Source organism: Coccomyxa subellipsoidea (assembly GCF_000258705.1).
Source record: "Coccomyxa subellipsoidea C-169, whole genome shotgun sequence".
Taxonomy (NCBI): domain Eukaryota; kingdom Viridiplantae; phylum Chlorophyta; class Trebouxiophyceae; family Coccomyxaceae; genus Coccomyxa; species Coccomyxa subellipsoidea.
In genome coordinates this window covers 2,280,923-2,305,555 of record NW_005178041.1, presented here as the reverse complement: position 1 = coordinate 2,305,555, position 24,633 = coordinate 2,280,923, and the positions used below count along the sequence as shown (strand labels likewise).

General features: G+C 52.4%; 8 protein-coding genes across 8 annotated transcripts; 3 read left to right on the top strand and 5 right to left on the bottom strand.

Annotated features, from left to right (window-relative positions):
- Positions 1–246: 246 nt before the first annotated feature.
- Positions 247–1,343, bottom strand: COCSUDRAFT_59218 (hypothetical protein; the record flags this gene model as incomplete). The annotated part of the gene is made up of 3 exons (XM_005651186.1): positions 247–444; positions 694–855; positions 1,176–1,343. The coding sequence occupies 3 exons, from the start codon at positions 1,341–1,343 to the stop codon at positions 247–249; spliced, it is 528 nt and encodes a 175-aa protein (XP_005651243.1).
- Positions 1,344–3,059: 1,716 nt separating this feature from the next.
- Positions 3,060–4,545, bottom strand: COCSUDRAFT_59217 (hypothetical protein; the record flags this gene model as incomplete). The annotated part of the gene is made up of 4 exons (XM_005651185.1): positions 3,060–3,605; positions 3,746–3,865; positions 3,953–4,147; positions 4,429–4,545. The coding sequence occupies 4 exons, from the start codon at positions 4,543–4,545 to the stop codon at positions 3,060–3,062; spliced, it is 978 nt and encodes a 325-aa protein (XP_005651242.1).
- Positions 4,546–5,698: 1,153 nt separating this feature from the next.
- On the bottom strand, positions 5,699–8,805 carry COCSUDRAFT_64616 (RRS1-domain-containing protein). Its single transcript, XM_005651184.1, has 7 exons — positions 8,587–8,805; positions 8,219–8,396; positions 7,792–8,031; positions 7,327–7,530; positions 6,921–7,076; positions 6,584–6,697; positions 5,699–6,346 (listed from the first exon to the last, which is right to left on the bottom strand). Exons 1-7 carry the CDS (start codon positions 8,643–8,645, stop codon positions 6,011–6,013), a joined length of 1,287 nt encoding a protein of 428 aa, XP_005651241.1. The 5' UTR covers positions 8,646–8,805; the 3' UTR covers positions 5,699–6,010.
- Positions 8,806–8,948: 143 nt separating this feature from the next.
- On the top strand, positions 8,949–11,973 carry COCSUDRAFT_64615 (cyclin-like protein). The gene is made up of 9 exons (XM_005651183.1): positions 8,949–9,214; positions 9,315–9,365; positions 9,491–9,566; positions 9,662–9,873; positions 10,301–10,453; positions 10,657–10,845; positions 11,087–11,251; positions 11,363–11,482; positions 11,635–11,973. The coding sequence occupies exons 1-9, from the start codon at positions 9,158–9,160 to the stop codon at positions 11,740–11,742; spliced, it is 1,131 nt and encodes a 376-aa protein (XP_005651240.1). The 5' UTR covers positions 8,949–9,157; the 3' UTR covers positions 11,743–11,973.
- A 660-nt stretch (positions 11,974–12,633) lies between these two features.
- COCSUDRAFT_59214 (hypothetical protein) lies at positions 12,634–13,569 on the bottom strand (the record flags this gene model as incomplete). The annotated part of the gene is made up of 3 exons (XM_005651182.1): positions 12,634–12,795; positions 13,038–13,241; positions 13,531–13,569. 3 exons carry the CDS (start codon positions 13,567–13,569, stop codon positions 12,634–12,636), a joined length of 405 nt encoding a protein of 134 aa, XP_005651239.1.
- A 1,556-nt stretch (positions 13,570–15,125) lies between these two features.
- On the top strand, positions 15,126–16,469 carry COCSUDRAFT_21846 (putative Deoxyuridine 5'-triphosphate nucleotidohydrolase). The gene is made up of 3 exons (XM_005651181.1): positions 15,126–15,415; positions 15,661–15,872; positions 16,084–16,469. The coding sequence occupies exons 1-3, from the start codon at positions 15,219–15,221 to the stop codon at positions 16,212–16,214; spliced, it is 540 nt and encodes a 179-aa protein (XP_005651238.1). The 5' UTR covers positions 15,126–15,218; the 3' UTR covers positions 16,215–16,469.
- A 1,238-nt stretch (positions 16,470–17,707) lies between these two features.
- On the top strand, positions 17,708–19,687 carry COCSUDRAFT_83580 (hypothetical protein; the record flags this gene model as incomplete). The annotated part of the gene is made up of 4 exons (XM_005651508.1): positions 17,708–17,977; positions 18,068–18,193; positions 18,358–19,116; positions 19,661–19,687. The coding sequence occupies 4 exons, from the start codon at positions 17,708–17,710 to the stop codon at positions 19,685–19,687; spliced, it is 1,182 nt and encodes a 393-aa protein (XP_005651565.1).
- A 2,496-nt stretch (positions 19,688–22,183) lies between these two features.
- Positions 22,184–24,631, bottom strand: COCSUDRAFT_12364 (hypothetical protein; the record flags this gene model as incomplete). The annotated part of the gene is made up of 10 exons (XM_005651180.1): positions 22,184–22,425; positions 22,595–22,754; positions 22,882–22,974; positions 23,116–23,181; positions 23,297–23,427; positions 23,568–23,685; positions 23,781–23,936; positions 24,048–24,107; positions 24,203–24,383; positions 24,507–24,631. 10 exons carry the CDS (start codon positions 24,629–24,631, stop codon positions 22,184–22,186), a joined length of 1,332 nt encoding a protein of 443 aa, XP_005651237.1.
- Between the last annotated feature and the right edge of the window lie 2 nt (positions 24,632–24,633).

Genomic DNA, 24,633 nt, shown 5'->3' with positions numbered 1-24,633 from the left:
TCCGGATATTGAATACCATTGCCGACTTGCTCACATGCATGGCCCAAATGGGTCATTCTGTGACATTCATCCCTGATCTCCCATATCTTGCTGGACCCCCGGTGCAAGATTTCCTGCCCCCCGGGGGCAGCGAATGCTGGTATTTTACAGAGTGATCTACAAAGGCAACCCTGGCTGCTTATCTTGAGAGGTGGCCAGCTGGTCAGGCCCCTGACAGACTGGGCATTGACACCAGTGCTGCAGGGATTACTTCACAAAGATGGTCTGGCAGTCTGGGAATTCATAGCGGCACACGGGGCAGGTGCGGTGGTCGTGCAGCCACTTGCGGATGCAGGTGCTGCAGAAACGGTGCTCGCATGGCAGCCGCGTCATGTGGGTCCCCCTTGAAAAGCAGTCCATGCAGATGTGACACTCGCAGCTCAAATCCGCCTTGCCAGCGCATGCCTGCGCGGCACACATTGCAACACAAATCACCACCTCTAGAAGACCACCCTCACATGCAAACCTGCCAATCTCTGCTCAACAGGCACAAGTCGATGCCCAGCAGCTCTCTGATATGATGGTTGAGTCAAGGGAGATCTGTGCACCAGCAAAAGTATGAACGAGTGAAAGCATATATAAGCACGTGCAGCAAGTCACAATCACTTCTGCAGCCAGCAGCGCAGGAGGGGGGGATGAAAAATGAGCGCGCACCGTGGGCAGCTGGTCCATGACTGTCCTGCGCACGCCGCGGCGGGGGTTGCCCTCGTCCAGCGCCAGCATGGCCTCGTAGTTGAATGCGCCGTCCTGCGTCGCATACACCACGTGCCGCCGCGCGCCCAGCGTCGTCAGCAGCCCCCCCGCCCTCAGCACCGACTGCGCACAAGCGCATATCACGCACCGTCAACTTGCCTGCACATGCTGGCTGCATCGTTCCTCAGCAACAACGCATACACGTCATACACCGTCACCTTGCCTGCACCTGCTGGCTTGATTTGCTGCTCAGTGCCTGAAGATGAGCAAAGAAGCCTGCCCTGCCAACCCAGACGCTACCGGCACCTCCCTCAGCCTCGCTGGAGCCTCAGACGTGATCTTTGAGTGCCAGCTAGCATGCAGTGGATGCGTCTGGCATCAGAACTTCCATTGCAGTCAAGGCAGGAGTGGGGACAGCCGCAGGTACATGCATGCATGCGCACCGCTCGGAAGTGAAGGCGGCCGGGGGCAGCGCCGCCGGCGTCCGGGGGGATCTCAGCCGACCGCGAGCGGATGGTGGCGGAGCGGTGCAGGAATCGGCGGCGCTCAGACGGCTGCTGCTGCTGATGCTGCTGGTGCTGCTCCAATGGTGTGCTCAGCACCTCCTCCATCGCTGCCATGGAAGGGGTACCTGCAGCCCAGGAGACACACTGTGTTGGGGGGCCTCGTCTTTAAGAGGTGGTTAATGATATAGCTGCTCTTTCAGTCAGCAGAAGAGGCGTCGCAAGGTGTCGAATGCACTAGTTGTTGGGCATGCCCATGTAACGTTACTCCAATCACGGTCCCTGATACATCAGGAACGTGGAAAACAGCTGATACGACATTCGCACTTGGGTTCTACTAGCATGAAAAGGGAGTTCTTTCTTCGTTGGAAACATGCTGCTTGCGTTGTCCTCAACAGACCCTCGCTTAGTGGTGATAAGAACTATCGGCGATCCTTACGCGAACCTCCTCAACGATTTATCATGCTGAGATCACGAACATGCATAAGGACTGGAAATCGTGCCCTCAGACAATAGGGTGCTCACCTCTGGTTTCCGAATTTGAGGATGTTGATCTGTGCAATCGCATGAAGCTCAACATGTTGCGAACAGAAGCGACCCAAGGGCCGATGTATGTTTGAGATTTATACTTCCTCGTGTTCTGGGTGCCCCAGAAGCTGTGGCAGGCCGGGCATATGGTTCCCTGCCACAACCTGCAGAGCGACCACGACGTCGAACCTCGGCCTTGCTATCCCCGGCCCTTCACTCGAAGCTCCATCATAGCATTAGTGCCAGACAAAATGATCCTTACATGTCGACAAGCACATAGGATTAGATCGAAACCGCAAGACGCTAGCTCCCTCCACCCTGGCGACGACCTCCTGCATTGGCCCGCATGCGCTGGGTGTATTGGGACTCCTACAGCAAGGCACAGCTGCAGCACAACACGGGAAATGCAGGTTCAGTACCTGCAGACCCAATGCTAGCGCTTCCCCAGACGATTGTAATTATTAAATTGCATGCATGCGTTCTCCGAGTCTGATGGCATCTCAGATCAATAGGCTATGCCACTGAGTCAGTAGCACTGCTACTGACTCAGTGCACTGCACTGTGCAGCTCTGGCAGGCTGCAGTGCAGTGCATGCAGCTTTTTTTCGATCTGATGCATGGCACAGCAGCTCCCATGTGAATAAGAGGTCGTAGTACGCCCTGGGATCCTACTGGCATGCCATGCATGGCACGAGAGAAGCTTGAAATAAATCCTACACAGAACGCCTCGGGCTGGCCCGGCCCACGGGGTCCATGGGTCCATGGGCCCAGTGGCCACTCATGCCATGAGTGAGTGCTGGGCTGCTCATTAACTTCTCCAATGTTTACAAATCACGTCAGCAGAATGTCAAGGACAAGAGGATCATAAGTTTAATTTGCACAGTTATGCACAGTCACTGATCGACACATAAATTTGTGAACCAAATTGCACAAGAACCTCAACATCATGTTGGGGCCCACCGACGACTGCAGATGGGCGTCAATAGCCTACTGCTGAGCAGTCTGCGCAACAATTAACAACATCGCACAATGTGCGCGCATCTTGAAAAGCAGGACTTTGAGACAAGCCCCTGGTAGCTGAAAGCTGCAAGAAAAAGAAGCACAGCATGATGCCTACTACATGTCCTCAATATCTCCTGAATGTCAGTTAAATACAGCAGGAGGCTGCCACTGCAGGTGTCCTCCATATGCAAGGTCCTGAACAGAAAGCTGAACTGTCACTTGGGTCCACGCGCTCTACACAGCTGTACAGTTCCATCTCTCCTCTCATGACTCCACTGCAGGTCGAAGCCCCTGCTCAGGTGTCAAACCCCCGGAACCCTGAGCTGGGCGGGGGCCGCGGCGCAACCGCAGCCGCAGCCGGCGCTGCCGCGACTGTTTTGGCAACCGGAGCTAGCGGCACATGCCGGGCGCGCGCGGCCGCAGCATGCGCGGGGCTGGCCGCCGCGCTGCCGCTGCCGGCCGCAGTCTGCAGCGTCGGCTTCCTGGGCGTGCTCTGCTGCGGCTGGGGCTGCTGCCTGGCCTGCCTGCTGTGCTGCGGCGACGCGTCGGCTCCTGCAGGGAGCTGACTCGCAGCACCAGCTGCGGGGGATGCGGCCCTGGACACGGCGGGTTCGCCGGCCGGTGTGTAATCCCCAGCCGTGGCCACCAGGGGCTCCGTCGCTGCTGCGGGGCCCGCTGGCAGGGCTTCCTCTGCGGCAGCTGCGGGTGGGGTTGGCTGCTGGGGAGCTGGCACCCTCCGCAGGGACTCCATGACTAAGTTTGTCACTTCCTCCTCCTGCTGTCGCTCCTTGTCGCTGCTGTGCCCGACCGACTGGTTCATCCGCTCCAAGCGCTCCGTCAGCTGTGGGCACAGCAGGATAGATGAAGGAGAATATCTCGGATGCTGGCCCAACACAGAGACCCACTTGACAGCATCATCAAACAGTGGTTTCGAAAGTTGAGCAAGAAGGAAGGGTCTTGGAGTCTGTCTTGCAGACTGACCTGCTCAAGCTTCTCCAGCTGTGCATGCGCTGACTGTTGGACCAGCAGATTCAGCTCCTGGCACAGGCGCTCCTTCACCTGCTCCTCTGCCTTCAAGGCCTCCTCTGCTGTCTCATACACCTGCAGCACATACTTTTGTTGAGATGTCCTATTCAAGAGCATCCGATTCTGGTTGATAGAAGCTGCATGCAGCAGAACGTAGCCCACCTTCTTGGCTGCCCTCTGGCGATCCCTCGCTGCCAGCACGCGCTCATTCTGCAGTTCTATTTTCTTCCTGATCATCATCAGGGCCGACTTTTTGGGTCCTGTGCTGAGCTTGAGCTGCATCTGCAGCCCACCCAGCTCCCGCTCCACATCTTTAATGCGCGTATAGTTATTGGCGATACACCTGAGCAGCACGTCCTTTTCAGTCACACAGTGGCTTTGGACTGGTTGGTCTTCGAAAGCAGTTGTGCATCGCAAGTGCACATCAATAAAAGTGGGACTCACTCTCGCAAGTGCCTCTCCTTTTCTTCTATGACCTGCAGCAGGACAGATGCATCAGGATCTAGGTTATATTGCCCAAGTCCCACAGTAGGTGTGCTGGGGCAGGATATTGATTGATGTCACAGCAAGCATGTAAGCTAAAGCTCTTTCATCCCCAGACCATAACGGGTTCTTGCCTTCTCGCTGAAATTCAGGACCGCTAATTTCTCCCCTGCGTTCGCCCACTCCATCTCCTTTTGTGCAAGGGCTGAGAGGCCAGGACTCAAGGGGGTCGCGTTGCCTGAACCTGGCTCACTTGCACCCGACTGTGCCATCTCGAATCGCAAAATTCTATATCACGAGCTCCGGTGGTTATGATTCCCTACTGGATCTTCGCAGTTAAGAGTCACCTGAACACCATTGACATTGGGTTCTGCTCGCCGATGCCTTGATTTGAAAGCAACCTTTCACTTCAAGAAATAGGGAGCAGTCCCTCCTTGTGGATGAGGCGCATCGATGATCGATCTTTCAGGGCATGTTGGCCGCGTCAGCAGACGAGTGATGATGGCATGCATGTGCCGCCGTGTTGTTGGCATGCACTTCTTCCTTGTCTTGCTTGGCGAGTTACTGCGCAGGCGATCAATACCGGCAACACTCTGTTTGTGGGAGAAAAGAGGTGATTGGACTTCTGTGCAGTACTGGATGTGAATTCACTGCACCGTAAGATAAGCTAAAAGTAAGTATTGTTTGATCTGACAAAAGTTCGCTGTCTCTTGGCGATGGCCGAGCCTTCTGCTCCACCAGCAGGAGCTACATCCTTCGAGAAAGCAGTGGCACTGCTGAGCAAGCTCTCTGTCTTGCCTTCTTTAGTGCTGTTCAATGTTGAGGGAGTCCTCTGGCAATACGCTGCACCAGGCACAGAAGCAGCTCCCTATCCAGATGCTGCTGGCATACAGGCAGCTCTTCGATTCAAGGGAATACGTGTGGGGGCAACAATGTCCAAGAAAGAGAGCCGGCCTCTGCTACTGAAGCTCTGCGCTGAGAGCTTTGAGCCCACAGTGAGTGCGTGCTTCTCTCTGATGCTTACTATTGGCATGAGGCACCCATCAGCATAACGATATGATTGCTCAAAATGCAATGCAGGTCCAACACAATCCTAACGATGAGTCAGCGACATTCCGGGAAGCAAAGGGAACACTTGGAATATCCTTTGGGCAGATGCTGTACTTTGACGGTGCGCACACAGGATCTGATTGCGTCAGATCAGGAGCATTTAAATGCATGTTGCAATTTGCATGCTGATCTGCAGACTTTCCTGTCACTGCAGATACGGCTTCACGAGTGCGAACTGCTGCCTCCCTTGGACTTGTGGCTCGACAGCTGCGGAATGGCCTGACATTACAGGACTTTGAGAGGGGGTATGTGCCAGCATACTCTTCATCTTGGAACCAACAAACTCCTCTTAAAAAGGGAATCTGCCGTAATATTCCTAGTACTGATAAATTACACTAACATACAGAGTCTGCCTGCAGGCTGCAGGCTTTTGTGGACCGCAATCTGGACGATAGGGGCTTTTGACCACCAGATGGAGCAGATCAACAAACTTTGCACTATGAGGTTTTTTGCAACGTATGATGTGAACCTTGCCCATAAACATCATGTAAACAAGTGTCCTGCTGGATGATGTAGCAGGCCTTTTGAAATCCTTATGACCCATTCAACTGTAAAGTTTACACAGCATGCACACCCACCAACAAACCGTACTATAACTCCTTTGTGTCCTATCTACTTCCGTGTTTTCTACCTCTTGCCACCCCTGCCACCGCCCCTTCTTCCTCCCCTGCCACCGCCCCGGCCCCCATCCCTGCTCGCCCCCCTGCCACCACCCCTGCCACCGCCCCTGCCACCGCCCCTACCGCCGTCCCGGCCCCCACCCCGGCTCATACCTCGGCCGCCACCGCCGCGGCTGGCGCCTCGGCCACCCTTGCTGATACCCCCAGCCGCACCAGCACCCCCAGTGCGCTTGAGCGCAGCGAAGCGCTGCCCCTTTGTGCTGGTCGCCTTGCCACCCCTGCCCTTCTTGCCCTTGTCCCCTGCCCGGCTCGGCCGTTTGCCCTCGTCATCGCTGTCCTGCGCCTGCATCCACCCACAGCTTCACAGTTAGCAAGCCATCGACAATCTGAGAATTGCATGTGCAGCTGTGGACACCAACATGAGGTCGGTGCCTTAGCGACAAGCAGAGGTATAACAGTGCAATTGAAACATGTCCAAGTGGGACCTCTGGCAGGACAAGAATGTAATAATGATGATAAATGTGGGTCTCGAGAGACGGTCGCAATGGAGAGGGCATGTGACAGAGTGCAGGCTGCGCACCCGTGCACTGGCCAGCTGGCTGTGGCGCTCTGCCTCCACACGGCGCACAGCCTTGTCCGAGTCCAGGATGTCGTCTGCATGCTCACGGATGATCCTGTCCACCAGCCCCGCAGCCTGCATGCACCACCCCATCACACACCGCTCTTGCCTTTGCAATTCAGGTGACTCTTAACACCGAAGCTTGTCTGCAGCCATTCGTTACCTGCAGCTTGCCTCTGGCAGGAACAGCGCATAAGAAATGACACTAATCATCATTTTTCAAACACTGCCGTGCACCGAAGTAGGCCCTCGTACAGATTGTCCTGGATGATATCCTGGTAAGGAGAGAGGAGCACACCTTCTTCAGTTCTGTGCCAGGCTTGCCAGACACGGGGTCGAACTTCTGGCGCTTGCTGCTGGTCCCCCGCTCTCCGGCCTTCTCCCCCGGCAGCCTCTCATCAAATTTCCCCATCGACGCTGTTGACACTCCCGCTTGCCTGGACGCCGCCTTGATCTGCACAGCACCACAAATCCATGCTCTCGTTTTCATGTCTTTCCACCAAACCATGTCCACGTCTATCCTACCCTGCTCCAACAATCACGAGACACACTCTGTTGTCCTATTGTTGTTGCATGACGTCACTTGCGGGGCAGCCCATTCACTCGTATCTTCTGGCGCTCACTGTGCTTTGATGTCTATATTCCTCATTTGTCTATGATCAGAGTGGCTAATAAGAATACAATGCTACCGGTGGGGGGCGCACATCATCATGCATGTCCTTGCGCTTGGTGGGTTTGCCCTTGCCGTGGGCAGGGAGTGCGGCGGCCAGCTTGAGGGTGGGCGGCAGCGCGGCTGAGGTCCCGACGGCCTTGGCGCTGGCCTTGATGTTCTGCAGCTGACGCTTCTGCTGGTCCTTCACGCGCTCGCGCTTCTCCGCCTTCAGCTTTGAAAAGGGGTCCTCCCCAACCTGCACGGCCGAACACATGTTCAACTTACCCACATCGTGATGCCGCTCAATGTTCCCAACCTACAGCGCTTTGCCAGCTCAAAATTCTCAAATATAAGATATCCCTGACGCCTGATGATCTCTGCGCATCCTCTGCTTTGTTTGCTGCTTTTCATGCAATATCTTTGCAACTTCTCCTTGCAGTTTCCCCACATTGCTGGATGACAGACAAAGTCAGGGATTTCCCTGTGGAGATGCAAGAATGCAAGAAAGAGCGCGCACCTTGTCATCGGCCGTGGCTTCGATGATGGGCACCTCAGACTCGTCCCCGGCGCGCTTGTACCCAAAGCGGCGGCGGTACTCGCCGGCCTCCTCGTCCCACAACTCCTTGCTGCGCTTCTTCTTCACGATGCCCTTCCGCTGCGCAAATTGCTCCCACTTTGTCGGCTCCCGCGGCTTCGGCAGCGGCTTGGCCCGCGGCAGTGCCGTCGTCGGCTCCGGCAGGTGCGCCACGCGGCCCTCCTGCAACACAAGTTAAATCATGCGCGCTCTCCTGAAGCCACTTGCACTGCTCCCGAGCTGATGCGCACGGTGCATTTTCTAATTCAAAACAAGCAAACCACAATGGAACCACAGCAGTGTGTTCAGCAGGGTGTAGAGGAGAAAGATCGTCATGGCAAGTTGGTAGGAATTGGACGAAAGCTCGCACCAGGGCAGCCTCGCTGGGCAGCTCGAAGAGGCGAGCCACCAGGCTCTGTGTCATCTGAGTGGCGACTTCAAGGCAGGCTGCATCGGGGTCAGCTCTGAATCGAGCCTGATCGATGGGGCCGTGATCGCTCGCCATCATGTTGCCCAAATCGTACTGTATTTGCCCCTCGTATTCTTGCCTGCGACAGAAGTGGACATCTAGTATCAGTGATAGTAGAACCTATAGTCTTCGCCGATGCAATGCATTCCTGTAAATAAGTCTTTTCCATTTGAAAAGGTATGGATAATAGTGTCAAAGGGCTTGACAGCAATGAAGAAGCCAAACTACCGTAGGGAGAGTATAGTACGAGAAAAAAGTGGGCAGCATACCCTTGCGACACTCCAAGACTTTCTGCTGTGACCTTGACTGGCTCAGATACATCCATCATTGTGTGTAAAAGGAAGCTGCAGAGGAGCTATAAATCTGATACGTAGGCCCTGAGTACTTGCAGAATGTTGCCCAGTGAACCAACTCCGTTGTGTGTGCCGCTTTAGATCCTTATTATGCACACACAGGAAACACAAAGAAAATAGGCCACGAAACAACTTGAACTCTTCTCTTAAGGGATTCACCGGAACAAGTACGAAGTGCTTCTGTCGGCGGGCGCCACAAACCCTACACATGGACCTGATGTCACAAAACCCTCGAATTGTCCTTGGAAGAGGAGCCGATCAAATGAAACTCAGGATGTGTGGCAATCAATTTCAGGAATGATTGGACAATTCAGTGCTCACTGGTGATATCTAGCGGCCTCAAGAAAGTTGTGTGTAAAGGTTGCGGTGATCCACGTCCTTTGTGATCTAGCCTTCAGACCCTTTGACGAGCAGATCCAAGCAAATTCTAGGCGTCTGCTGAGATCAGTATTATATTGTGAAAGAATCCAGCTGCTTGACCCTTTTTATGATATTCGAGAGATCGTCTCAGAGGAAGAGATGGCTGTTCTCAACCGATGAACTGGCGAGTTCTTTCGCTCACACATGATCTACATTGACTCAATTGACGTTAGTAACTAGTCAGACGTTTACGACCGCTTTGATCACTTTTTAATCACGTGCAGACGGAAATTCGGACAAGAAGGCGTCAAGCTTGTCTAGATGCCGTTGCCAAGGTGGGACTAACGTGCCTGGATCGCCTGAAAACCTCGATGTAGCGCACCAAAAACACCGCATGCAAAGCGAGGCTTCAATTTGCTGGGTATGCCAGAGGTAACTGACCAGAAGTTGCCTGTCTCAGGAGGAAACCCCACAGCCTGAGGGGGTGCAGCAGCAGCAGCAACAGACTGACATTGATAGCAAGCCCGCGAAAAAGAGTGAGCCCTTGATGCACCTGTGTCAATTCTGCAAATACTGTAGAATATACTCCCTTATGAGTAACATCCCGAATTGAGCGCTCCTTTCATTGCAGGCAAGAAGACCCGGCCTCCCAGCCTAGCAGAGGAGGCCGCGCTCCTCAAGTACTACTCCGGCAAGATCCAGGAGATGTGTCGTGCGTTTGGCTTCCCCAACAAGGTCCAGGCGGCAGCGGTGCTGTTCCTGAAACGCTTCTACCTCCACTACTCCACGCTGCAGCATGACCCCAAGAACATCCTCCTCACAGCCATCTACCTGGCCGGCAAGGTACTGCTGCACCAGAACTCCATCAGATTGAAGCCCCGCGATGTAAAAAGTAACAGTGCATGCAAAAGCAGATGTCCACAACTACAGTGGCCCGCACGCAGGCACTTGCTTGAAACATTCCCAGTCTCTACTCTTCATATCTGTGAATCTGTTGTTGTTTAAGCTCCCCAGCCCCTGTTTTGCAGCCCGAAATGAATTTTGGGCAGGCCATAACAAGGCTGTCCCACCTCCCTCAGGTGCTCATCTATATTCGGATTGACCATATTTGAGGCAAGGTGCTCGTTGGCCGGGGGATTAACATGTGTTTTTGTTGCATGATGTGCACTTGCGAGGCAGCCCTGTCTCCTATCTACTGGCGCTCGCTCTGCCTTGATGTCTGCACACCTCTTTCTCTAATTTGAGCCAAGGTGGCTGAATAAATTTACAGGTGGAGGAGGCGTATATTGGGGCGGAGGAGTTCTGCAAGCGGCTGCAGCAGGACGAAGAAGTGGTGCTCAACACAGAGCCGCTCGTGCTGCAGGGGCTCAATTTTGACCTCATCACCTATTCCCCCTACACCTCCCTCTCGGGGTACTTTGCGGTGAGCACCTGACATCTCTCCCAAGCTAGAAGTCTGTGCCCTCACATCTCGATGTTCACTCTGCTTCACTCCATGTTTACAGAGCCCAATCCATGGAACTTCTATGCTTGTTCTTTATTTTCAAACCCCAATGCAGCATGCATGACCCTGTGAGGATCACCACGATACCTTTTTCAGGCAACTCAGGGAGGTTCGCTGTACAGGATTTGGAGGACTGCCAGAAGGAGGGCAGTGTGATCGACCCACCCCTGCAGGAGCTGGGGGGTGACACGCTGGCGCAGGCGCGCGCAGCTGCTCGGGCGGCAGTGGACGCTCTCATGCTGACAGACGCCCCGCTGTTATTCCCTCCCGGACAGCTGGCGCTGGCCGCCATGCGCTCTGGCTGCAACAAGGTGGCTCCCTGCCATAAAAACCCTTTTCATTTTTTTCATTTGGTGAGACAACAGCAGTGTCCTGCGCAACACAAGAATTGGCGAGAGTTGCTCTGCCAGCTTCACTGTTCCTTGCGGACACTACTGCCATTGAGAACTGGACTCATCCACTTTCTCAGAAAGTAGAATGCAATGTCTTGGTCATGCTGCAGCTGTTTTTTGGCACCGTGGATCAAGAAGGATGGGGCGTGATTTGGTGCAGGTGAAGGTTCCCTTGGGCAGCTTCTTGTCCAGGGTGGCCGGCAGAGCTCAGGAGGAAGCGCGCGCAGGCTGCAGCACAGAAGACATAGTCCAGGAGCTCAAGTCAGCATTTGGCAGGATAGACAGCTTTGGATCAGAGGGATCTCAACAAGTGAAAGCAGAGGAGGTACGAGCAATTTTTAAATTGGGCCCTTGCTGGCTGAAATTTCTAACTAAATTTCCTGTAGGAGTACAGATGCATTGCAGCCCATTAATATTTCAGAATTTGGTTGTCCAGGTACGGAAGATTGACAGGAGGCTCAAAGCCTTCCATGCGGTTGCGAGCAAAGCCAGTTCTGCATCACAACAGGATACTGGTGGACACAGTGAAGCTACTGCAACAGCCCAGCGGCAGAAGGTGAGGCAAAATTGCAAATATGCAGATTGCGCTGTTCTCCAATTCCTCGCTGATGTCATGAGAGAATCACTCAGAGAGCCTCGGGCATCAGGGCAGCCCTTTGAGCGCTGAGGGATATTGAATGGGGCCGGGGCATGCTGTGTTTTTATCAGGCGCTTGAGGGTAGGGGAGAGCGTGAAGGCACAGATGGCTCGGCCCATCCGCCACTGGCAAAGCGCTTGAAGACAGGAGAAAATGGCAGCAGCGGAATGGAGTTGTAACAGCTCTGATTTGCTAGTTGCTGGAGACTTTACAACACGCTGCACACCCCACTGTGCATGCGTGGTGTGTTTGTGCAAGTAGCTTCAGACTGATGCAACATTGTATGATACTTGTTTCCCTCTACTTCCATTAACCCTTTGTTTCACGCCAAAACAATGTGACCTGCAGTTATGCATGCACATCATCGTGTGTACAGTATCACCAGGCGTGTAAATCCTCACTATCTAGTCACATATGTGATAAATTTGGCGATAAATTTATGTTTACATGCTCGGAGCATTCAGGAAGCTTAATCACGTTTGATCTGAGGAACCAGCCTCTAGATCAGATCTGTGAGAAGAGGTGTGCATACAGTCGTACTCGAGCATATGCATCTCTATCCGATAAAGCTTCTCAAGATCGAGATTCGGTTCATGCACGACATTTTTTACATTTTTTACGTTTTCCTTGGACAAACCAAGTGCAAGTAGGTGATGGATGGTACATCCTTGGATCGGCTCTGCAGAATTCCATTGTAGAAAATTCTGCAGAGCATCCTCAGATCATCCCGTCATCCCTGCTGTCTCCTGAGTGGCGCTTCTTGAAGTTGTGTTCATGGTTAATATAAGCACGGTGCATTGAGAGGGAGTCTAATTAAGGCCAGATCTGGTGCACATTTTAGTCCAGCACTCGAGCAGAAAGCATGGATCAAAAGAAGGGCAGTGGAAACAGCCCATTCTCTACAGTAGTACATAAACTTACAGAAGCCTCAGGGAAATCGAGCAGTGAATGCTCAACTCAGCCAGCCCTGTTGAAATTAGAATTGAGCTGTCGTGCGATCTTCATATCAATCAGACCCGTGACCATCATCGAAACGAGCTCTTGCTGTGCACAACCATCGCTAAGCAACATTAGCGCTGTTCCAACTGGCGCGCGGCTGCATACAGCTCCTGGGAGTAGCTGCCATGCGAGTGGTCCAACAGAGCTTGCATGAGGGCTGCTGGAGTTCGCATCAACTCCTCCACTGCAAGCTTCAGCTGCTCCTCCATCTCAGAAGGCGCCAACAGAGACACCTGCACAAATAAGGCACGAATTACGCTCCACAGTTGCATACTTTTGAGGCTGAGGAGTCCAGCACAGAAAGCCACTTGGGCTCACCCTTTGCCCAGACTCTGCTGTCCACCGTATCAAGTACACCTGGATCATGCATGCCATTTGACACACGTCAGCGCTAATACTTAAAATTCAATGATCAGGAAGATTGATAAAGGCAAGTGCGTAGCTCAAAAAAGCAGCAACCAGCAAGCCCACTCACATCTCCAACATTCTCGTACAAGAAGCGCTCAGGGGTGAACGATGCCCCGCTCCCAAACAACCTCCTCCGTGCCTCGAGCAGCAATGACATCGGTGTGCTCTGCTTGAGCAGGGCAAAGGTGGGATCCACTGACAGCATAGCTCGAGGGATTGGGTCATTGTCCAGCACAAAGCTTTTCACAGAGCCGGTCGGCAAATCCACGACCTATTCGCAACACCCAGCAAAGTGAGTCTTGCCAAGCCAAGCCACAGACATGACGAACAAGCCTACCAAAGCAAGACGAGTATTTGTGCAGGAAGAAGGCTCAAGGAGAGAAAAGGTTTGGAAGTAATTTTCACCTCCATGACACTCCCTGCGGCTGTCTTCTCAGCGAGTGACAACACAGGAGGTGCGCCGAATGCATAGCAACTGATCGCGCCAGAGCGCATCTGAAACCTGAGGCGGGCCATGGAAGCCATCAGCAGGGCAAACGCTCCACCCAAGGAATGCCCACCTGCAGGATGTACAAGAAGAAGCGGGCTTCAACCTTCATTCTGACCATAAACATCCGCACAAGATTATGCAAAGGTGAAGAGGGGATGTCTCACCAAAGGTGACAGGTTGTCCCCTTGTGCTAGCTTCCAACAGGAAGGGTCTCAGTTCTGTGAAGAGCAGCTGTGCCATATCCCCCATGCCTGCGCCAACACCAGCAATGAGAGCCATTGCCAGCCATCCTCACCAGGGCAGTTTGCAACAAATTGAATTTTTCATTGTGAGCGCACCAGCATGGGCAACCAATATGTCGCGGGGCTGAGTCAAGCCTCCCTCAAATGTGGCTGGCCAAAACTTCATCATCGCTTGCCACAGCCTTGTGTCAAACTCGGCTGTCCGCCACACCTACCACACCCGCTGAATCAGTGGGTGGAAATGTCCATCTACTGGACTTAAAGCAAGACCAACGCACGAGGCAGTCCTGAGGCATGGTTGGGTGAGCGTGCACTCACCACACCACGCATCATGACAATGCGCTGAGTTCTGGACTTTGTGCTGGTGCCTTCCACAGCTGTCACGTGGGCTGCTCCGTTGGAACTGGCCTGCTCCTCCCTGCCTGAAGTACTGGCCTCTGGTGCTAGTGCTCCATCACTGCTTGAATCGACAGCAGGACCATCCGCCACATACCATCTGCCCAGAAATATGTCAAATTGTAATTTTAATGCTAGTCAATGAAGTGAAGGAGCATCAAACACTGCATGGTGATCTGCAAGACTCCAGACCTTGTGAAGTGCGTCTGGCCGCAAGATATAAGGCGCAAGCCTTCCTGAACCAGTGACTCTGACAACTCTTCAGTCGGGCGGTAGCAGAGCCCGCTGAGACGCGCCATTTTGGCAGCATGCCTCAGTTCAGCAGCTGTCAACTCCTTTCGAGGTCTCACTCCTGTCTGCTGACTGAACGGCTGGGCACTGATGGTCACAGGCCAGGATGGCATAACCGTGGCGGACCTTATTTGATTTAATACATCTACAAAACAAGCATATCACACAATCACGCATTTGATTACCCAAACTCCCATGCCATGCTCACTAGCATTGTGCCCAAGAGACAGTTTTGCTTTGTAAGAAGGAATCCTGGACCTGGGCGTGCGGTGTTAGCATTCCATACTCCTGATATGGATGATAAAGAGCGCCTCTGTCGTCGCAAAAAGACATTAGACTCAAAGGGAGCCCACAACAACCGGGATGCCCACGACACCCTTAACATCTGCCTATGATTAGGACATGTCTATGGATACATCTGCATCTTTCTGTTCATAGTCACGTTAATTGATGCACCGACACTATTTGCCACTCCATGAGAAGGTAGATCATGCCACATGCCATACGGACCAGGCCATGGACAGAAGAATCTTAGCTTGCAGCAACATGGCCCGCAGATTGTCAATCATGAGATACTTCCTTACACACAATGAAGTCAATCACAGGATATGGCCATTAATCGCTTGAAGGACGTGCGGTCCGATTCGGACAGGACGTGACGTGGCTCAGCAGGCGCAGCATGCAGCTTGCAAAGACAGTGATTGGGAGGGAAGCGCAAACTCAACAAAGTGAGGAAGCAAAAGTTGCAATCACGGCTTTTTTTGCCCCTTACAAGCAGATCTGGGGTCGCGCGCTTCTTGCCCCAAGGGCCAGGTTGTTTAGCAACAGGATGATTGATGCTGCAAGCCACGTGTTGACGAACATCGAGAACACCCCCTCATCACCTGCAAAGAAAGCCAAAATTTCTGCTCCTCCTACTGCCGTTACTGCAGCGGCGATCAGCACTCTTCGTGTGAAGAAGCTGACTCCTGATGCAACACTGCCGAAGAGGGGTTCTGAGCGCGCTGCCGGCTATGACTTGGCCAGGTGATATCCCAAAACTATTACACCTAATTAAAATATAGAGGATCGGGGATGAGGGACGATCCAGGATCAGAATTACCCCTCAACTCTAAAACTTTGCTTGTCCTGTGAAGCTCAGTGGAAAAGGTGGCGATCTTTTTCTTTTCCTGATCAACAGCATCTTCTGAGACATCCTAGGGCATGCCTGCAGGGTAGTATACATGCAGGTTTGGATGTGACACTGATACACATGTTTGTGCACCTTGCAGTGCGTATGACTGCACTGTACCAGCGCATGGCAAGGCTGTCGTCAAGACTGGCCTGTCCATAGCCATTCCTGCAGGTACCTATGCCAGGGTGGCGCCCCGCTCAGGCCTCGCAGTCAAGCATTTCATCGACACAGGCGCTGGGGTCGTGGATGAGGACTACAGGGGGGAGGTTGGAGTGGTGCTGTTCAACCACGGCGATGCAGACTTCTCAGGTGAGCATCTGAGGCAATTGGGCCCACTTTCGCTGGCGCCTCTAGATTGGGCGGACTAATGACAACCTTTTATACCATGCAGTTGAGTAAGACATGTAAAATTTTTAATGTTGTTGCTTGGACACTTTTGGGCTCAGGCAAACGTGCTGAAGACCCGATATTTCTTTGCAAGTGTTTGACTGCTGAGGGTTGGGTTGGGTGTTCTGTGCAGTGAAGAAGGGGGACCGCGTAGCACAGCTGATCTTGGAGCGCATCATGACACCAGAGGTGGAGGAAGTGGAAGACCTGGATGCCACTCTCAGGGGAGCAGGCGGCTACGGCTCTACCGGAGTCGCCTCTTGATTACAGTATTTACAGAGAATTCGGTTGAATCTTTTGGCTCGCCACAAGGAGCAAGTATTGTGACGCAGCACATAATGCATGAGACCAGGAACCATATCCAGAATACTGACTTCCATCAGTGGACTCCTAAGGAACTCACAGAAACAATGAACTTGAAATTGGAGGAACTGCATCCCATTCTTGGAGCATCAAGGTACTGCAGATGAGTGTGCTTTGATCAAATTGATAATGCATGAATAATTTTATCGATGTGAACCAGGAGGGAAGTCATACAATGTTTGCCAGGAGTTGGGAAATAGCAGGAGCAACTCGATTGCATCCTACCGAGCTGTCAGCTGCCAGCAGTCCTGCTCTTTGTTCACATACTGTATGTTTGCACAGACTTAGCCATAACAATCTTCATCATCAGACATCATCATGACAATCACTGTCACCGTGCCGGCACCTTTTCTCAGATATGGATTGCTGGTCACTGACTTGCTGGCAGCGCTGCCATCTTGCACTTTGCATCATGCTGTAACTGCAAACATTGGACATCTTCTGCCGCTCAGTCTGCCCTACTTTCTGCATTCCTTTTACTCTAAACATCGGACATCATCAGCACGAAGATGTGTGAAAAGAAGAAGTCTGCATGGGTGAAGGGATCAACCTTGGAATGGCAGACCATGATCTCCCAGTGTCGGAACAATGCGGACGACTCGTCTTCTCGTTGGCCCAGGACAATCGGCTTACTTGCATGCTCTTCTGTTGATCCTTTGCTGAGCTTTACAAAAGAACTTCAAATTCTGGAGCCTTTTCTCTTCGATTTTGTTGCTTTTATTTAAGGGCACGTTCGTCGTTTCGAAACCTGTCCTCGCAGCTTTTGTGCTTATTCCTTCCACAGCTACTCCTGATGTTCAAGCTTGAAGCGTTGGAATCTCATCTCCAAGAATTTAACGATCCCGACTTTGCTTCGCCTTCGCACGAGTGAGTCCAAGGCTGTGTGCCCTTTTCATTTGAGTGGGGCAAGTTTTTGACAATTTAGAAGAGGACATGATAACACACACTGCTTTTCCTGTGAATCTGATGGTTCCAGAATCTCAATTGTGTGAGCCATTTTTCGTGGGACAGTGGCTCACAGCGCGCAATCTCAGCAAGGAGTTGGGAGAAGCAGGCTGCAGAAGCCCTTGGGAGTACAAGCACACAGAATTTCAAGTCCCTTGCGATAGCATTCGAAGTGCGTGCGGCTGAAGCTTTCAGTGAGTGTGACCGTTTGGCCGGCCCCAGGGAACAAGATGAAGCTGGAGAGCTTCGCCCTGATGCACTGAGGACAGCCATCAGTTGCAAGGCACGCTGACACTCCCCACCTAATCAACAGTTCTGCAACGGTATCAGAACATCAGATTTTATAAGGGATCAATAGAATTTAAGTGACCTTCTGTAGTCCTTCTGTAGTGTGCCTTCGCGAGGTCTCAAGCATGCATACAGCCTTGGGATCTTCAGACCAAAAGGTTATGAGATGCTCAGCCAAGAGAAAATGCAGCCATGATGGATTGCAGTTGTTGGGGGAGCTTGGGGCAGCATGCCGGCAGTTTGCACGGCCGCTGGAGAGCATACGCGCAGAGCTGGCCCGTGCAGTGTTCAGCGGCTACTACACATCAGACGACGGCTCCCTGCAGCTCAAGCAGCTGCCCTACTTTGCCGTGGTGCATCGCCTGGAGACCGAGAAAGAGCACCTGCTGCGTGAGGCAGAAGGGCTCCGCGCGGCAATGCAGAAGAGCAAGGTATGTGATGTTATCCGCACGTGTGTTGCTTTTTAAGCGCGAGGTCAATGTGTTGCTGTGTGTCTGAGCGCGGGAAGGACTGGCGTTCAGGCGGAAAATGAAACAGTTGAGGCGAAGGTGGAGGAGGCAGAGATTCAGATTGAGCAGATGCGCAAGGATGAGAGTGCTGCGGCGGCACGAGCCAGCTCAGCAGCGCAGGCTGCCAAGGATGCACAGGTTTGAGACAGCATCATGCCGCTGCCATCACTGATCGGTTGCTTGACACCCGCAAGCCCCACAAGATTTGGGCAGACCTTACTTGAAGTATTTACCTACAAACAATTAGACACGCCTTGCTTGTCAATCGACTATTTATTGCTGAATCGCGCCTGTTTTTTCAGGTTGAGGCGGCTGCTGCTAAGGAGGAGATGAAGGCATCACGCAGGGACCTCCTGAAGCTGCGCAACGAGGACAACGCCCTGCGCGCCCTGTTCAGCCTCACCCGCACCAAGCTGGAGCAGCAGGCAGCCTCCTCCGAGCAGCAGATCGCAGAACTGGAGGCCCGGATCGCAGCCATGCAATCCTCAGCAGCTGCGGAAGCCGAGGCCGCTCGGGAGCAGATAAAGAGCCTGGGCTCGCAGCTGCAAGCCGCCCTCGACAGGCTGGAAGCTGCCAGGAAGCAGGCGGATGCGCTGGCCGAGCGGCACTCGGCGCAGCTCGCGGAGCAGAGGCATGAAGCTGCCGCGCAGCTGCGCGCCTGCGAGGCGCAGCTGGGGGTGGCAGCTGCGCTGCTGCTGCCTGACATACCGGTAGCAGGTCCCATAACTCTGCGTGTGGCTGTGACTCCCATGTGCAGCTACGTCAGCGGGCTTGGCTTGCATGCGCACGTGCCAAGGTTCCTGCGGTGGGCTGGGAACCTTGCACTGCATGACATCAGCAGGGAGGACTTCCTGTCACAGATCAGCAGCATCTGGTCAGCCAAGGCTGATCTTGAGGGCAGGCAGGGCGCGCTGATCAGCCTGCAGGCCTTCCTCCACCAGAAATTCTGGAGTTCAGCAGAGCAGGAGCAACTCAGCCAAAGTGCAACGGCTGGAGAGGGCAGCACACCAGCTGCAATTCCAGCCTCTATCCTCAGCTCACACCATGCACGTGCTGCTCAGGTATTAACCCCTTTTTTCCTGACATTATCCGTCTGTTTACATTTTGCAAACCGCAGTCTTTCCATGAATAGTTGCAAAAAGTAGCGAAGTGTGTATGCAGGCAGGGTACAGTTTGGTTCACGCGGCTCAGCAACTGTCTGGTAGCTCTTTTGAAGCGGCTCAATTCTTGTACATACTGACCGGGAAAATGCATGAGAGCGCTCTTCTGCAGTCCCGCTCACTTTTGCAGTCTCTTCTCGATTTCCAGCTGGCCGTTGGTGAGTAATATTTGTGCTGCATGACATATTGTGGATGGTCTGACATTGCTGGTTGAGAAGACTGAAACGTACATCTGCCATTGGACTCCAGGAAGTTTGCATGCCCTAAACTTAACTAAGGGATTTTGGCTTGCAGAGAGGTGTGGAACAGGGCTGATGACTGCCAAGGATCAAATGAAGGAGATCCTAGATTTGTTGCTACCGAAATGTTCACCTATTGAGATTGCCACCATCATGCCAGATGGGAGAGGCAGAAATTTTTCGGACATTGTGGGCTTGTCGGACAGGTGAAGGCCACACTTGATGCCAAGTGAAGCTCTGTTGTTTTGAAAAAGGCCGTCACAAAATTCACCTGTGGGAGGTAGTTTATGAAATCTAATGAAGCTGATGAAGAAGCGGCTGGCGACTTGCATGCAGGCCTTCAAATGATGACAGATATGCTCCATTTGTGGAGACGACCATGCAAATGTTCATTCAGAAACTGCAAAATGACACTGCAACGCTCTCAGAAGCAGTGCGTCAGCATCTAGAGCAAGCTAATTTGGAGACTCGCTTGTCATCAAGTGAGGTTCTTGATGCTGTTAGCAATGCGTCATCAGCCTGCCATGTGGACTTGGACATCGGAGCAATGGCCTCCAGAGTGCAAGCAGCACTTCAGCAATGTGCTGATTCAGGTCTAAGTCAGACAGACCAGCTTTTGTTGAGGTTGAGAGTATCAGGATTCCCCATATTGAACAACTTTTGCAATGTCTCTGCAGCAATTGCAAGGCTCCAAGAGCTGCAGAAATATCAAAGTACAGGAGAAGAACGATAGGCCTGGCCAGCAAGACTGAATACAACATTGGGACTTGCCTTTACGATGGAAAAACTCAGCTTGTGCCTTGCAACATATAGGCCTTCATAGGATATGTTCATTCTCTGCTCTCAAAGGCCTTCTGTAAGCTGAGATGTGCAAAAGCGCCTATTCTTTCACACCCCTTGCTCGCCAGGTCCATCATGCTGAGGTACTGGTTCGTCTTCATCAGCCCTGTGCTGAAGCAAGTCAACACCCCACTGCCCACTTTTGGGCTCTGCTCCCCTGGCTCCACTACACTGGCAGTGAATGCAAAGCACCCCGTTGCCTGCGCCGCCTGCATGTCAGCATGGTCAAATCAGGCCCCTTCACCTCTTTGACTCATGAGCTACTGAAAAAGAGATACGGTATTCTGATGACATGATCAATGTCCAGCGGTCAGTAAGATGTCCAGTGTAGAAGTGCAAGACATGCCTGCTCTTCTTCTTTGGTGGGATCAAGGAGCAGGCCCCCATCATGCTCCAAAGCCACAGATGCAGCGACTGCAGACCATACAAACACTTAACAAGGTGTTGGTGCTTACTATCGATACGAGCTGCATCCAACCTGAGAAAAAAAATTGCGCATCCCACAACACAAATACTATTCGAGCACACAGGACTACGGGATTGCATGCAACGGCAGAGACAGTTTTGAGTGCTTACCGAATGTGCTGGTCAGAGGCACTGCTGCATCGACAAGAGCTGTGCAGGCGGCGTTGAGGGCGCATGCCAGCACGGCGCCATCATCTGACATGATTTGGAGAGTGATGCTGATGGCTGTGCGTGGGTTCTGCGCTGCTTGCAGCACGCCTTCCACTGTCCCCCTGATCATCTGTTCATACTGCCGCTCACGCTCAGAACCTGCATATCAAGGTCAAGAGCTGCATCATGATTGCCAATACCACGGGCAGAATGAGCATTAGGTGCCAATGGAAATGCCATAACAGTGTGTCTCCTTGCCTTAGAGAAATCAGTGTAAGCTAACAGTTGCAGTGTGCTCACCTATAGATCGGGTCTGCTGCTTGAAGAGCACCTCAACAACAGCCTTTTCTGGGTCTTCTTTCCTGGCTGCTGTTGAGTGAGGCCCATACACTGAAGCGAGGATGCTTGTGCCTCCCTGGACCCACCGTGCTGAACCATCTGCTCGGTTGAGGGGTCCACGCTCGCAAGTCAATGTCCTGCAAACACTAGCCCTCAAGCAATGCATTGAACATGACAGTTCCAGAAGTTCCCGAGCTGGGGAATGATACAGGCATGAGTGCTTCAAAAAATTCAATACAGATATCATTAAGCGCTCATACTATGGCGAATGCTAAATTTGCAGCTCTGTCCACGCCTCTCCCTCAGATCACCTCATTTTTTTTGCATAGTGCACCTTCTCTTATATATGAGTGGAGTAGTCAGATTGGAATTATTCATTACCGTAGATGCAAGGGCGTCCTGTCATCACTTCTGGCCTGTCCTTCAGGTGAAGGAGCAGCATCGCCGTCTCCCATGGAGCAGTGCTCAAAGTCTCCGAGTAGCGTTTCTATTGTTGCAAAAATAAGTCAGCGTTTCACGCTCAATATTTTTGATTATTATGGGCAGTCCCTGCTCAGATTGCTCGCGAGAAGTTCACGTTCACTAGCTTGATCTGACGATGAGAATTTATTCCCAAAGGCTGGAAGTGCGTTACCCAAGAGTTGACCAATGTTATATCAAGCAATGTGTTGTGTTGATAAAGATCTGGTCACCAAGTGCTCTTCCTTGACGCTGTGTAGGTTCCAAGTCTCTTGTGCATCCATTGGCCAATTTTGGACTTGTGCCAGCATGCATGCTTACTCGAGACTTATTAGCCAATTTGCAGTCCCAAATGTCCAGAGTCCACATTTGCAGGTCACACAATGCTGAAGACATGTAGAAGAATCAGTTCTTCTGATGCCATGCCTCAGCTTGATCAGAGCGCCTTCATGAGCGCCGCTCACATTGAATCGCTCTCAGCAGACCTCTGCAGTTTTCTGCTTTTTGTTGTGATGCCCATTCACACCGTTGCTGATGTTGTCATCAACTTCGGTAGCTGCTGCTGCTGTGGGATCCCCTTGGCCAAAAGCGATTGCTTCTGGTACCTGAAAGGACAGGCAGAACATGCGCTTGTTGGGTGCCACATCACGCACCAGGTGCACCTGGCAACCACTGGTGAGGGCACCTCCCAGCGCTGTCTCTGCCCTTGCTTTGATATCTGCCACACAACCAGCAGCTGTTAGTAAGCACAGACATCCAGCTCCGATAAAAATTGCAAAAAATACCCTCAAGGACTGAGTGTCCATGGTATGCATTTTATCAGCAGATGCAGGCGCACATGAAAAGGACAGCCAGTGCAAGGTGCAAGAGCAGAGAAGGAGCATTACCTGCATCAGTCTCTTCATTCTTTGCAAATGTATAGCAGTGAACATGTGGGAGAGGCACATCCTTCCATCGCTGCTGATTGAAGCATCCGTTGAACACATCCAGGAATTCTACAGCGGTGGCTGGCAGATTCAAGATGGCGTGATGGAAAATAAGGCCACCCTCTGGCACGCTCAATCCCTCTACAGGAGCCTCAGCAGCATCCTGCATGCATTTGAGTTTTGCGACTTAAGCTACTTCTCAGGTTAGGGGGCATACTGCCAAACAAAAAAATTCATATCTCGCTTACCTGACCGTCTCTAGCAGTGCTGTGGTCAGGGTTGCATAGCGATCGCACAAACTCCCTTGCATCCATGCAGCTGGCTTTCACAAGATTTTCCACCTGAAGCAATGTGCATTCATGCTGCTGGAAGACCTTTCCATACATGGCTGGCAGGATTCGGTTTCAACGCGTGTCAGTGATCATCCCAATTCACCATCAGGAGAGTCACCATGCAGAGCTGGGATGTACCAGACAGCTCACCTTGTTGAGCTTGGTGTTCACTGTCATGTAGTGATAGCTCCTAGGATTGAGATCATTTGCATATACCTGCATACAGAAGCCACACACCTATCGCCTCAATGCATTTATAGAGACGCTGGTACAGTGAGGGCTGCATACTGGAAAATACGGTCCAGTTATAAATGAGGGTGCACATGCTCACCTTGCATCCCTTCTGAGCAGCAGGGACGGCGAAGGGCCCAATGCCTGCCATCATGTCAACCACCACCTGGCCCGGCCTGAAAGTGTCCACCAGCCGCTTGTGCTCCTGCTCCAGCCGCGAGTTCCAGTAAACTGCATGGCACAACACTTGAGTCAGATTCAAGTCCTACTGCGGATGTCAGAGTGAGAGGCGCAGGCCCCAAGACACATAAAGCGAGACAGTCGTGACTTGCTAGCTTGCACCGGCATGCATCATAAGTCTACGCTCTCACCTTCTCCATAGTTCAGCCGGAAGCGTGCCTTGTGCTGCTTCACTTCAGTGTCCAGGTCGCTGTCTCCGGCAATCACCTCCATTCGAAACACCCTGTATTCGTTCTCTATTGTCCCAACCTGCAATTCGTTAGCCGCATCCTTAGATTGTTTCCTTGCGTGTACCAGCTCATGTACATCCCTGACGAATATCCTGGTGAAGGGCAATGTCTCACCTTGTTGACGATGGTCCTGATTGAGGGATTTTTGTCCAGAAGGACCTGTCCTATGACGTTTTTGAAGGGCAGCAGCTCATCCCGCAAGTTCATGTGGGCAATATGGCCCACGCTCTCAAATGAGGTTGGCACCTCACATCCTTCAGGAAGCAATCTCTGCATGCAGAAGTGTAACTGGTAAAAAACGTGCGTGCTTGAATGAGCATGCATGCGGCGTTTGCTGAACGGTGAGGATGATATTTTCAAGGTTTGAAAAGGTGTGATCACCTTGAGTACATGCTCAGCAGACCAGTAGCTGTAGTTCAGCGTCAGATCATAGGTAACAATCTCAACATTGCTTTGCATCACCTTCTCCCGAACATCGCCCCTTACCTCTGTCAGCTCTGCATTGCAACCTTCAGCTTCACTGACAGATGATTGACAATGCTGAATACACACTGGTTAATCACAGCATGGCTTCTATACTCGAAACAGAGGTACCACGGTGGCGCAAAGCGCCGCACACCTTGGTCTTGGACCTTCTCTGCAAGGAGCAGGAGCCGCGTGTCAGGCCTGTCAGCCTCTGGCAAAATGCAGCGCAGCCTGGGTTTGTCAAAGGTGTACCTGCATCTCAAGCGAGGGAAACTTATGAGTTATCGAAGCTCTGGTGCAGTGTATGCAGTTTTATCAAAGGCTGCAAGTGAAGCAGGACGCCCCACAGTGCTTATAGGAGGGGCTGCATCCCACCCGTTGAGCAGCTTCATGTAAGCCTGGCACTCCTTCTTTGGAACTCTCAGAGCCTTCAGATGTAGAGTCTCGCTGAAGAGATCGCGCTGCAGGACGGGTGGGTGTGCCAATGGCAACTGAGCCATAC

Coding starts and splice junctions, on each gene's coding strand:
- COCSUDRAFT_21846 (XM_005651181.1), top strand. CDS start 15,219: ATGATTGATGCTGCAAGCCACGTGTTGACGAACATCGAGAACACCCCC. Junction 15,416..15,660: donor GCCGGCTATGACTTGGCCAG/GTGATATCCCAA, acceptor TGCACCTTGCAG/TGCGTATGACTGCACTGTAC. Junction 15,873..16,083: donor CGGCGATGCAGACTTCTCAG/GTGAGCATCTGA, acceptor TGTTCTGTGCAG/TGAAGAAGGGGGACCGCGTA.
- COCSUDRAFT_64615 (XM_005651183.1), top strand. CDS start 9,158: ATGATATTCGAGAGATCGTCTCAGAGGAAGAGATGGCTGTTCTCAACC. Junction 9,567..9,661: donor TAGCAAGCCCGCGAAAAAGA/GTGAGCCCTTGA, acceptor CTTTCATTGCAG/GCAAGAAGACCCGGCCTCCC. Junction 10,454..10,656: donor CCCTCTCGGGGTACTTTGCG/GTGAGCACCTGA, acceptor TTCGCTGTACAG/GATTTGGAGGACTGCCAGAA.
- COCSUDRAFT_64616 (XM_005651184.1), bottom strand. CDS start 8,645: ATGATGGATGTATCTGAGCCAGTCAAGGTCACAGCAGAAAGTCTTGGA. Junction 8,397..8,586: donor AGTCTTGGAGTGTCGCAAGG/GTATGCTGCCCA, acceptor CTTCTGTCGCAG/GCAAGAATACGAGGGGCAAA. Junction 7,531..7,791: donor AAGCCACGGCCGATGACAAG/GTGCGCGCTCTT, acceptor TCGGCCGTGCAG/GTTGGGGAGGACCCCTTTTC.